Below are 12,501 nucleotides of genomic sequence, written 5' to 3' on the forward strand. Positions count from 1 at the left end.
CCCTAATACATACTACCTTACAACATGCTGATTTCAGTGGTCGAAGTTCTGAATACATACCAATTCTTCTACAGAGACCACTGTGATATTTTCAATCTATTACAGGCTTTACAGACCCCAAGAAAAACTTAGAGGGAAGTGAATGACTTTTGGACATTGTCTAGCCCAAACCCATTCTCAAAGCAGCGTTAACTTCAAAGTTCAACCAGGTTGCTAAGGGCCTTGTCGAGTTTTGAAGATCTCACATTCCTGTTTCCCTGGAAAACCTGTTGCAGCGATTAACAATTCTTACAGTGAAGTTTGGGTTTTTTTCCATTATATCCTACTGGAATGTCCAGTACAGGAATTTGCAACTGCAGCCTCCTGGCCTTCACTGGGCACCTCTGGAGATGATCTAGCTCTTCATTAGACTAGAGTGACTGCAGCACATAGAAGCTCTACAATCATATTCTAAGGCACTTCAAATCCAAAAGGAAGTGATATAGCCCACAAGATTATTGCTTCATACATTATAAAGCTCAAGTTCACAAGTAAAAGATATCTGATATTCTTAAAGCACTTTGGTTTTAGGATTGGGGTTTTTTTTTGGTTCGTTGTTTTTTACATAGTCACATTCTGATCTCTGTTGGAAGGGAAAGTAAAGTTCCTTATGTATGCTTGATACTGGTTTGGGCTTTTTTTAAACCATGTTTCATCTGTGAGGAAACAATACTATTTACAAGTACATACTGCACAATTGGGGTTCTGTTTCATAAAAATCAAAACGGGTATCTGAAGCATGTCAACATGCTAAACTTTTCAATCTCATAAAACAGACAGAAAGCCCTTAAATGTAAATAACTGAAGATTAAACTACAATAAAACAAGCATTTTGTATACATGCCTTTTTTAATATGTAAAAAGCATACCTTTGTAGACATTTAAAGTTATAGTCCTAACAGCAATCCTGACCATGCTTTCTGGGTGATTAAAAAATTTAATAGCTTCAGTGTACAAAGCGAAGTCATTAGTGTGCTGTAACAAGAGGAAAGTAGTTATGAATTAATCAAAATACGTACAGAATATTTGTTGGGATTCTGCATGGAAAATGTTTACCATTTATTATTCTGATTTTTTACCTTCTACTTAAATAATCGAAATGATTTTACAATGCACAGTCAGCCGCATTTGTAGCTCTACATTAAAATAAAAATGTTTTAAGCGTCAGAGCTTCCCATGTTTACTCTGGACATACTCAGTGCTTTAACGCCCTCTTCTGGCAAAAAGTGGAATGGAGCGAGGAAAAATCCAATTCACCTTTGGCCTTTGATTACTCACGGTTTTTAGACTTTGACTAAGCCTCTTAGAAACAAGTAGTGCAACAGAAAAGATCCTGTTTGCAAAAGCACGAGAAAACACGGCATAAGCAAGTTGAATTCTCAGGGAAGCAGACTTCAGGACTACTGAAACAGTCCAATATTAACACTAACTTTCAGATTTTGGTTTTATTATAGCTGTACGAGGACAAAGACCTTCTTTATCATGCTTTGCAGAGATCCCCACAAACGAATTCTCAATCACTGATATTACCATTATAAAACTAAATCCAGGACATACTGAGACAAGAGATTAACTAGAATATGTGCCAAATTGCTATCAATTTCTAATTGAAGTCCTTTATAGTTATACTGCAACTCTTTCTTCACTTACCTCATTATAAAAGAAATGTACAGTATGATTGTTGAGCTTCAGGGAAAGAGTTTTCAAAAATGATATGTAATATGCCATGATCTCCTCATCAGAAAAGTCAAATTTGTGGACAATGATAGAATTTACATAGTTATTAGAAAGCAGGTAGTCTGAAAAATGAGACATGACACAGGGTTAACAGAAAGCAAAAAACCATTAAGCCAAATAGCTATATTTAAAGTACCAGCTAGCAACAAATTACCTGATGCTTGAAGATTCCAATTTTTAAAGCAAACAACTCAGGTGATAGCTACAAGTGGTAACATAAGGAAATTGTTTCCTACAAAGGTCTTTGCTCCCAAGAAAAAGACAACTGAGAATATACTTCACCTTCCTTAATTTATGTAGGCTTTGCAGCTAACAACACTTAAAACAACTCTTTTCCTTCCCTCTTCATGATAGTTGCGGAGTACTTTAAACTAACTATTAATTCTCTGTCCTCTTTACGTTTCTAAAAACACTGAAGTAAATGCAAGTGGCTGAATGCCAGCCCAAATGATGTCAGAACAGTTCCAGTACAAATTATGAGTACCACATAATCTGCAAGGCAAACATTTCAGACCACAACTAATTTGCTGACCTAAAGAATGTCTTGAAATATGCTAAATAAGTGTTTCAGAATTACCAAGCAACTTTTGTACTACTGAAAATTTACATTAAAAGGTGTTTTGGAGTCAAATTACACTGTATCTTCAGTAGTGTTCCATTAAAAAGATTGTTAGGAATTTATATGGTACTTCTGTGAAGGGGTACTAAGACAGAATTTCATTAAATGAAGGGGAATTCAATCAAATCCTGATCACTTAATCCTAAACAGTTTAAAAGCATGCCCTTACACAGTGAAGTTTCATGACTTATGTTCTCAAAAAGGATGTTCAGAGTCTGCAGAAGCTGTACACACACGTAACGACCAGATTTCTGGCGCAAGATGTTCAAGAAGAAAACAAACATATTCTTCTCCAAGAAAAAGCTGAAATAAAATAGAGGTGTCATTAAGTCACTATTTAACAGGAACATGATTTTATTAGGATGAGGGATGATTCTAGGCAAGTTTGATGAACAGCATGTTTTGTTTTATTGCACTTATTTTGCAAAGCTTTATTTCTATAACAGAATATCTTCTAAAACCCTTAAATACTAACAAGGGTACAAACATTCAAAGTATGCAGAAAAGGGATGTCAAGAAATCAGGGCCTTTTAATTCTATTTTTAGTATATTATATTTATCAGGCAGCTTCCCTACTTTGCAATCGTAATTTTGAAGGGGAGAGCCTCTAAAGGAAGGTTGTGTTTAGTTCACTTGCCCCTTTTAAGCTGATACACTTTGTCTTCAACACTGCAGACCTTATTTTTGATCCACTTTATTTTTTTTTCCACACCAGAAGTAAGGATTTAATGGTTTATTGTATGATTCAAACAGAAGTGAATACCTGCACCATATTTAAACCAGAAATGCATACTATTTTAAGGGAATAGTGTGAACCCTTTCCTACCAGACCATCACAAATACATATCCATGAAATTTTTTTTACAGTAACTGCAGAAAAAAATAATCATTCTTAAAATTGTCCCAAGCAGAAAAGACAGTGAAGAACATGATGGAGTTACAGTATAGATATAAATAATCAAAATAAATTAATTTTCTTAGTTCACATCATAGCCAAATCACGTTGAAATAATCTTGTAAAATAAAACTAACCACTCCCTAAATAATTAAAAACACCAAACACTTTAGCTTTACTTATCTCAAGCACAAATTGCCTTTATAAAAGAGGAAGTGTCTTACAGCAAGCAAGTCAAGAAATAGGCATTAATAGTCAGATTTGCAACTGATTATTTGTTTTGAAGTTTGTTTTTCTACCATGCTATTTTATACTATGTTATTATTAAAATAACATCTGAACAAAACCTCTAAATATCATAGCTAAAATGAAGACATCTATTAATATCTTATATACATTGAAATGAACAAATTAAAGTCATATGATAGATGTATTGAGTAAATCTGGGCCCTAAAATAGGTTAGATTTTGTATTTATATTAAAGATTCAAGAGTCAAACAAAAGCACTACATGAAAGCAGCTCTGGACTTGGAACACGTTTTTATGAACAGAAGCAAATTCTGTTTCTTTGTATGACAAGAATACAATCCTGCTTACCCATCTACTACAGAACACAGCTTTCTACCTACATTCATGAAACACAGTCTTGGTAGTGTTAACTTTTGAGCTAGATCTCTGTGCAACTCTAATCATTCTTCAAAACCAGAATCAAAATTGCGTAGAAGTACTTACTCAAATACTGAGCTGTCATTCTGATCCCCCCATATCAGGATCTCTGTTATAGAACGAATAGTCTCTACCAGCAGGTTGCGGTTGTGATCTGTTACTGTTGTATTTTTAGTCAAAACATGATACATGTACCTAAAAGAAAAAACAATTACAAGTAATATTGCTATCCTGCCACTTCCACATGCACCATGTTTGCCTTTAGTCACTGTAACTTAGTGTAGACACATACATATACACACACACTATGTCTAAGCACTGTACTATTTTAAAATCCTAACATTTCCTTTTAATATTGATGCAGAGAGAAAAGTAATCGCTAAACAGAGTGTGAGACAAATGAAACAAATCCGTAACTAGCCAGGTGCGTTAGCATTAAGACTACAAATTATGTAACACTTGTCCCATGGTTCTTCCTATGGCAACATAGTGAATTTCTCTGGAAGTATGTTAAAGTCCAAGGACTGATCAGCAAGAAAAAAGGAAAAATAGAAGAAACAGGTAAGCATGCAGTAGCTAATATGGGAAAGTAATTCTGGAAAGAAGTACAGGAAGATTTAACTAGAAAAGTTAGATGCCTTCTCTTGTCTGCTGAGACACTTTACAAGCTCACATCAATTTGATGGTTAATAATCAGGACTGTCAAAGACCATTCATTCATCTCGGCAAAACAATCATCAGTTCTCTGGCCCTTCAAGCATAGAACTACTGATGGGAAAGGTGGCAAATTCCATCTTTACCATCTCAAAGGGCAAGAGTTTAAGGCCGTCGAGTGAACTTCAAAAAAACTTATGTCTAGGTTACACAGGTGACAGAAGCTAAATAACATGTGAAAGGCTTATATTGTAAGTCTCAGAATTTTGCTCAGTCAAGTAAGCACTTTTTTTTTTTTTCCAAAATAATATGTTATATCAAAGATTACCTTCCTTTGACCTAAAAATTAAAAGGGGGAGCAGGGAGGCAAATTCTAATAAAAGCACAAGGATCACCATTGCTTTTTCTCTGTTTTTTGGTTGGGTTTTTTTGTTTGTTTGTTTTGGTTTTGGTTTTTTTTGCTTTTATATAGTAATAAAGAAAAAGGATGGATGTAAGAAAGGTACATAACAATGGACATAATTAAATTAAAAAAATATAATCACAGAAATTTCCTGACATTTTAAAACTGTAAGAGTTTAGATTACTAAAGACATCACATATAGTTATACTGCAGTCTACTGGAAACTGGAAGCAACGCCTGAGCATTCAGGATTATCTGGGCAATATACTCACAAATGCTTGGGAAGGAAGACAGATTTTCCATACTGTCAACCTTCCCATGAAAAAAGCAGTTAACCAAAACTCCCAGGATCTATTTTTGGGAAAACAGCCTGTGTGTCCTGACTCTGGGGCAGCCTATCATTATTGTTTCAGATTCCTTGAAAGTTTCTTCTGTGATTCTGGTTGAAATTTTAGGAATCTTATTAGTATGATGAAGGAGTTTAAAAGTTCAAGAAGCCAATTTTTCAGCAACAGACCCAAAGACCTCAAACAGCTATCATGTAAAAGATAAAAATATTTGGCAATTTTGCCAAGCTACTGTAGGATTCCAGGAAACGCTGTGCATTTCTAACATAAAATTTTTTTATATCTGGTTTAAAGTAAGTTTCAAAAGTTTAGGTCAAAAATAGACTCAAAAATCATATTTCAAAAAAACCCTGTATTCCCATCAGTTTTATCTACACTAAGAAACTGAATCATTGCACAGGGCAAACATGCACCTGGAGACTAAAATGCCATTTAACTGAACACACGTATCAGGCTGTTCCAGCTAGCTATCAGACTAAAAAAGATATTACCTAGTTTCAGAACCTTTTTCATGCTTGCATTCAGTTTTAAAAAGTTTGATCATATTTGCAGTTTATTTCAAATTTGCAAAATTTGGTTTGGGGAATCTTCTTCGACCACCGAGCTGCCACTCAATTGACCAGAGCTTCACAAGACTTGTTGCAAGACATAGTCCATCCTCATAAGCCACGCAGGAAGCAGAAGCTATTTCAGAGAAGTTTATTATGTTGTTATAGTAAAATACTATATGCTTGCTAATCTTGATATTGCTTAATCATCATACCATGTTGAGTACTGCACAAGGACACTGAGAAGTAAACAAACTCTCAGATGTTCACAGTTTTAACAAACTTGATATACCGCATGCTCCCTTCCCTCCCCCTGCCAAAATCAGCAATATGATAAAATCTACATCACATTAAGGGTAACCTACCAGAGAGCAGAGGAAAAGGGAAGAAAAAAGGAAGAGATAGCAGGAGAGGGGAAAAGACTGGCTTTTCATACTCTTTCTCTGCAGTAAAAAAATTTTCTCTCCCTCTTCACCTCATTCTTTCCCCTCACCAATCAATACCCATTTTCCAAATCCAGAGCAGAAACCGCTCAGACTGAAACCATTCTAGGAAAAGGTGATTCATAGCTATCTCCTACAGCCGTAACTGCCTGGTCACCTGCCGTACCATAATGGAAGTTGCTAACTAGTAAGGGTAAAAGCACCCGCAAATCCTCTTCAACTAATCCGAGGATTATGGTTCAAGATTCCTTCTATGGAGGCTGACAGCACCATGGCTCACAGTGAAGATGCACGAGTTTAGGTCTGACCACCTATGAGAACTCCCGAGGCTTTCTAAAGGAGTACCTGCAAAAACTTCCCATTATAGCACTATATGTATTATCAGGACAGTGAAAAGACAGAGCAAAAAACTAAGTCACTGCTCTGAGCATGCATCAGTTAATGGAACAGTGAACAGCTGAAGACAGAAGGCAATTAAATCAGAGCAGTTCGTTCCACAGCAATCTGTATGGTAAGTATCTTCCCCGAGAGAGCTAGTTTAAAGAGAGTAATTAATACTACACTACCTCACATATTTTAGCCTGTTTATTCAAAGTCTATATATAAATTATTGTATCAGTGAAGATATATTTCTCATTAATGTTACATTATGCAAACGTGGGAATAAAGTTTACTCCAACAGCAGAACTCTGGGAATGGGAAGCAGTGGGAAGAATTACATGCTGTTATCTCTCCTCAGGAGTCTATGGGACATAGAGCATTACAGATGCAAAAAGCAAGAAACATTTAGTAGTCAGGACTACATTAACTTCAAATTAATTTACTTAACATCAACACTACTGCAAAGCTCCTCGATTTGCTAACACACTGATGCACTTAGAAAACCTGGGCTTCACTTAGAAGCTATTCCTTTATCCACTTGAAAATGAATGAGAAAGCACATACATACTTGTTTCTCCTACCAGACACGCAACATACCGTAACATGAGAACATAAAGTACCACACAAACCCACTATTTTTATATTTACATAAATCTTTCAAGCCTATATTTAAATGCTGACTACAAAGGGGTCGAGTTTGTGCTCCAAAGAGGACGTTTTTGTCCTATCTCTCTCTCTAGCTGATGATTGGGTTCAAACACACACCTAACAAAAACCCACCATGACACAGGAAGTGTCAAAGCACCCAGTAACATCAAAATCAGCGGGAGATTTTGCCAGCAACTTAACAAGACGAAATTCTGAACATTTTTCTGGTAAGAAACCATACTCAACAGGATAACATAACTCAGGAATATAGAAAGTGTGTATTGACCTTACTACTTATTACTTAAAAAAAAAAACCTAAAATACGTCAGAGTTTAGAAAGTCAAGCACTCAAATTTAAAAACCCCAGACTTAATCATAACATGCTTGCTTCTCCATGCTGCCTGTAACTATGTAATTACACCTTGTTCTCACAGAGGAAACTTGATGTATAGGATGGACAGTACTTCAGGAAATGAATCAGCTGTGAAACAAGTCTTCAACCATACATGTTTATGGACATTTCATCTGACCAAGTCATGAGAAATGTTCAGCACCCAACTCTAATGGTATAAAACCTTTTATGCAATCATATGCAATTAAAATGCCAAGTGTGGAAGCAACAGTGGGAAACATAGTTGAACAAGAGGGCAATGTAAAATATCTCTGAGAAACGTAGGAAAAAATTTTGCATCTAGAAACAAAGATACTAAGCTTAAGTTCCAAAGCCTTTCACTTCAGCAAGAACACCAGAGATATTACCAGATGAACTCTTCAGAAATGGTTACAATATCATCACTTAAATACTGGGAAAAATTACATAAATCCTCTTCCTCCATTCCAATGCAAAGTCAAAGTTCGTGGACAGATGGGGAAATAAGATACAGTTACACTCTCAAGGAGTTCTGCTAAGGTTAGACTACCCTCAACTGGGCAACATGAAAGACTTTTTGGTACTTTAACCCTAGGTCACAGCTCCTAAGGTGAGGAGCTGCAGAAGCAGAGTACAGTGACTATCACAGTCAGTGGCTGGAGAGAAAGGCAAGAAACCCTGACTGACATGGGAACACCTGGTGTACGAGCAAAAGCAGGCCACGAGAAAGAGAGGAACATGCAGCTTGTGAGAAAGCACTAACTGCAGGTTTGTGTAGCAAGAAAAACTGTTGCCTAAATCGGACGTAACGTATTTGCTTTTAGAACTAGAAGCATATAATAAACAGAGCAGAGGGCTATATAAAGGGAGGAAAAAAGGTCTCATTTTAAACTGCTGGATGCCACCTTTAAGAAATGGATTCTGGCCTTGTTTCAGACAATCTCCTGTAAAGATAAGTCATTTCAGACCATTTTCACAAGCAATCACTAACATTATTCCTGTTGCCAGAATATTTAGACTTTCTCCATTTATTAAGTTATTGACATTTCCTCAATTACTAACCAAGCCTAACAAAAATATCAAGTTCTCCAAAAAATGATAGTCAGATGCACTCAGGCAGTGCAGAGTCCATGCAGGCAGCGCACAGAGGCCATTTCACAGTCTCTCCAGATCTAAATTCAACAAGACACGAGAAAGTTGGATTAAATTTTAACTCTTTTCCAAGACCAAGAGACACTATCAAAACACTTAAAACAACCAGCCTCACAATCTTCCTTTAGCCAATACATTTTATTGTTTACAAAATGTTTGCAAAATGTTTTAATGTTTGCAAAAGGTTGAATAATAAAATTTCAAGACCAAGCCTCAAACAAACTGCATTAAAGCTGATGAGAAAGGAAGTTCTAGATCCAACATTTACTACAAAAAGCAGTAACTCTCTCAGTATTACTAAACAGGTGTATTGTTTAAAACTTAGACTAAATTCTATATTATGCATGTTAAAAAATAAAAATATTCCCATAAGGATAGCCCAGGCTAATTTCACTCTTGCAGCATAGCATAATATATCTTTTATGAGCTAAGCTAACCTGTAATAGCAAGGATGGTGCATTCTACTCCACTCACATGGAGCACAACATTGGGTTTCAATGAGTTGAAAAGATGAGAATGCAGGCAGCTCACACAATGGTGACCTTACCAAGACTGACTTTCTTGCAGGACCCTGAAAACAAAGGTTCTTCACCCTTTTCCCACTTCAACTGCTACCTTAGAAAACCCCTAAATCTCACTCTACCACTAGACAGCTACCTTTGCTGTTGACATCTAGCTAGAAACTGAAATTCATACAGCCTAGCTAAACAAACACTTAAAATGTACACAGCCTAAACAGAACAAAGGTCTTGGCTGTTCTTTACATACTACCATTTTAGATTTCATAATTAAAGAAATCACATGCAAAAAAGCAAACAAACCAAAGCTAGTATTATTGGTAGAGAACTATATAATTCAATTCTCAGATAAGTAGTAAAGCACAAACTGCAACACTTAGAACTAAATCTCCTTTTGCTGCAAATCAAACAGGGTTAATCACTTTTTCTACCCTCTGTGGCCCCAAGAGAACATTTTTCTTGCCTGAAACATTCTAACATCCTTAAGTCTCTCTCTCTCACCAGCCTACTTTTTCTAAACTTAAACTGCATTTCCTCAAATTTCATCATGCATCAGCATTCTTGCTCTATTTTCCAGTGCAATATCAAAAGCAGACAGATCTAAAGCTCCACTAGTGCTCAGTTGTACCCAGCGACAACCCCTTGTATGTTAAATAGAAGAGTCCCATGTTTGTATCTGAGGATGACTTCTCCCCTTTTTCCTGCGATGCCAGATCATGTTGATTTACTTGTCTGACCTACCATGCTTTCAAAATTATTCTGCAGTGCTACTGCCTCACCCGTTTTGTATTTATGGACTGGATTTCCCTGTCTTGGGTAAAAAGTAATGCATTTCAATTAGTCTTGCTGGGTTTGAACATTTTTCCAGTTTAGAGACAAGGACCAGAATCCATAAATCATCTTGATAAAGTAATTGTAGGAACCAAATCTTGTATAAGTGCATCTTGCTCATTACTGTCAGACACCATTTGTGTCCTCCTTGTAATTTGACTGTTAAAAACTACCAGCCACTTATTTCTCAATAAGCTATTTATTCAGTGATTTCATTTAGAAAATGCTTCCCCTCTTAATGACCTCCTTTTCTTGTTCAGTAGAAAAAGAAGTTATAACAGCAGGTCTCATTTTTCTCGCAACAGCAGAACCCCTAAAATGGAACAGAGAATTTTAAATTGCTTTATCCCTTGCCATCATTCCAACTCTCCAGTGGCAGAGCTCAAAAAAACCTATTCCACCTTCTGCAGTCAGCAGTAACACAAGGATATCAGATTCTGGAGACAAACATTCTCAAGCTGAGCGGCTTTACATTCACGCCTGCTGCTGAGCCCTCTAAATAGGGTACATCCCCATGACCTGCAGAGCCACCATCCTGACTGCCATGAGTCACTGCTGACTGATCCCCACACACACACACCTCAAAAGGTCTATATTGTTTATAGGCTGGGACCAGACTCCTCACTTCCCCATTTTAGCCACTACCAGGAAACAAAGTTCTCCCTCAAGGGGAATATATTTCTTGTATTTATCACCTCTTACACTCCACTCCATTGAATGAGGCTGTGGCATTATTAAAAAACCCAGACAAACACGTACCGCAGCCATGAGTGTGACATGACACCGCGGAACTGCGTCTGCCCTGAAGGCGTTTTGGGACGAAGAGCAGAATCCCGTGAGAAAGACACCAACCCCCACGGCCCAGAGAGCCTCCTTCGCCGCTGGCGAAGGGCTCCGGGAACTTTCGGCTCGGGAGAGCTGCGCCAAAACGCACAGGCCAGGAGGGAGCGAGCGACTGGGGAGCGGCACCTGCCGAGCCGCCTCCCTCCTCCTCCGGGACGCCTCCGAGCCGCCCCGGCCCCGCTCGGCAGCCCCCTCCGCGGGAAAACCCTGCCCCGAGCAGCTCCACAGACGGAGCCGGCCCGCCCGCCGCCCCCCGCGCCGGCTCGTACCCCCGAGTCCCCTGACGACCCGACCGCAGCGCGGCTCCGCGCGGCAGCCCCCAGCCGCCGGCTCTCCCTCCTTCCCCTCACAGCTGCCCCCGCGCCGCGGCCGGCCCCGCGCTTACTTGAGGTGGTCCAAGGAGTGGATGCTGCGGGCGGCCTTCCCGTGCCCGCCGCCCACCCAGCTGCGGGAGCGGCCGAACATGCTGGCGAAGGACGGCGGCTGCGGCCCGCGGGGCTCTAGGGCTTCATAGCCCCGAGGGGAAGGGCGGCCGAGGGGCGCCCGGGCGGGCGGGGACCAGGACGGAGCCCCAGCGGCGGCGGCACCGGCGCACACGAGCGCCAAGGCGCATGCGCGGGCGGGGCACGCTGGGAAGCGCCGTCCCCCGCCCCGCCGGCGCCGCGCGGACTGCGAGTCCCGGCAGGCAGCGGGGCGGGGCGGGGCCGCTGTCCGTCACGCGGGCGGGGCGGGGCCCCGCCAGGCTCCCGCCTTCGCGCGTCAGGCCCCGGGGCAGCGCGGCGGCGGCTCCGTCCCGGTGAGGCTCTCGCAGAGCGGCGGGGGCCGTGCCCCAGGCCGCCCGCTAACGAGCCGGTCTCAGGCCGAGCCGAGTGGCGCTGCCGGGCGGGCGCTCAGCCCTCGGTCAGGCCGTGGCTGGGCGGGAGAGCAGCGCTGGGCCTCGAGGGCTGAGGGCCGCCCGCACCTCCTCGAGCCGGAGGAATTGGCTCAGTTTTTTATTTAACTGCTTCCTTCCCTCTGTGGCAGTTATGAGTTAGGTCTTGTCATGAGAGGAGTGTTAGAAGAATAAAAAAGACTAAACAGCTTAAGCCAAGCACAGCCTTTTAACGTGTGGATCCGCCTCCCAAATGCACTGTAATCCGAGATTCCCCGCTCACCGCCCATAACGCAAAACTGAGCGGCTCTGGCGGGGTCAGCGCTGACCAGAGAACGGGATCCTGCAAGACGCAGCAATGGGAATTCAGCTGCTGACATTCCTCTTCTAAGGCTTTTCCAATCAGGATTGCATAATTAGTTTTGAATCGGCTTAAAAACTAAATTAAAGCAGAACAAAGAGAACAGGACCATTAATGACTGTCTTGACCTGGGTTTAGATTTTTTTTTTTCTTTAACCGGATAAAATAAATCTAA

The 12,501-nt window shown here is 40.1% G+C and overlaps 1 protein-coding gene across 5 annotated transcripts in view; it reads right to left on the reverse strand.

The window, feature by feature from the left end:
- Positions 1–11,693, reverse strand: part of CLEC16A (C-type lectin domain containing 16A) — an 82,260-nt gene extending 70,567 nt beyond the window's left edge. For all 5 annotated transcript variants that reach the window (XM_074918868.1, XM_074918866.1, XM_074918865.1 and 2 more), the window contains exons 1-5: positions 11,480–11,693; positions 4,023–4,151; positions 2,565–2,698; positions 1,690–1,838; positions 909–1,014 (exon numbers count right to left, since the gene is read on the reverse strand). In XM_074918868.1, the coding sequence (XP_074774969.1) occupies positions 909–1,014; positions 1,690–1,838; positions 2,565–2,698; positions 4,023–4,151; positions 11,480–11,559 (598 nt within the window). In that variant the 5' untranslated portion in view covers positions 11,560–11,693. The remainder of the gene's footprint in view (positions 1–908; positions 1,015–1,689; positions 1,839–2,564; positions 2,699–4,022; positions 4,152–11,479) is intronic.
- Positions 11,694–12,501: the final 808 nt, after the last annotated feature.

Source organism: Athene noctua, chromosome 15 (assembly GCF_965140245.1).
Source record: "Athene noctua chromosome 15, bAthNoc1.hap1.1, whole genome shotgun sequence".
NCBI classification, from domain to species: domain Eukaryota; kingdom Metazoa; phylum Chordata; class Aves; order Strigiformes; family Strigidae; genus Athene; species Athene noctua.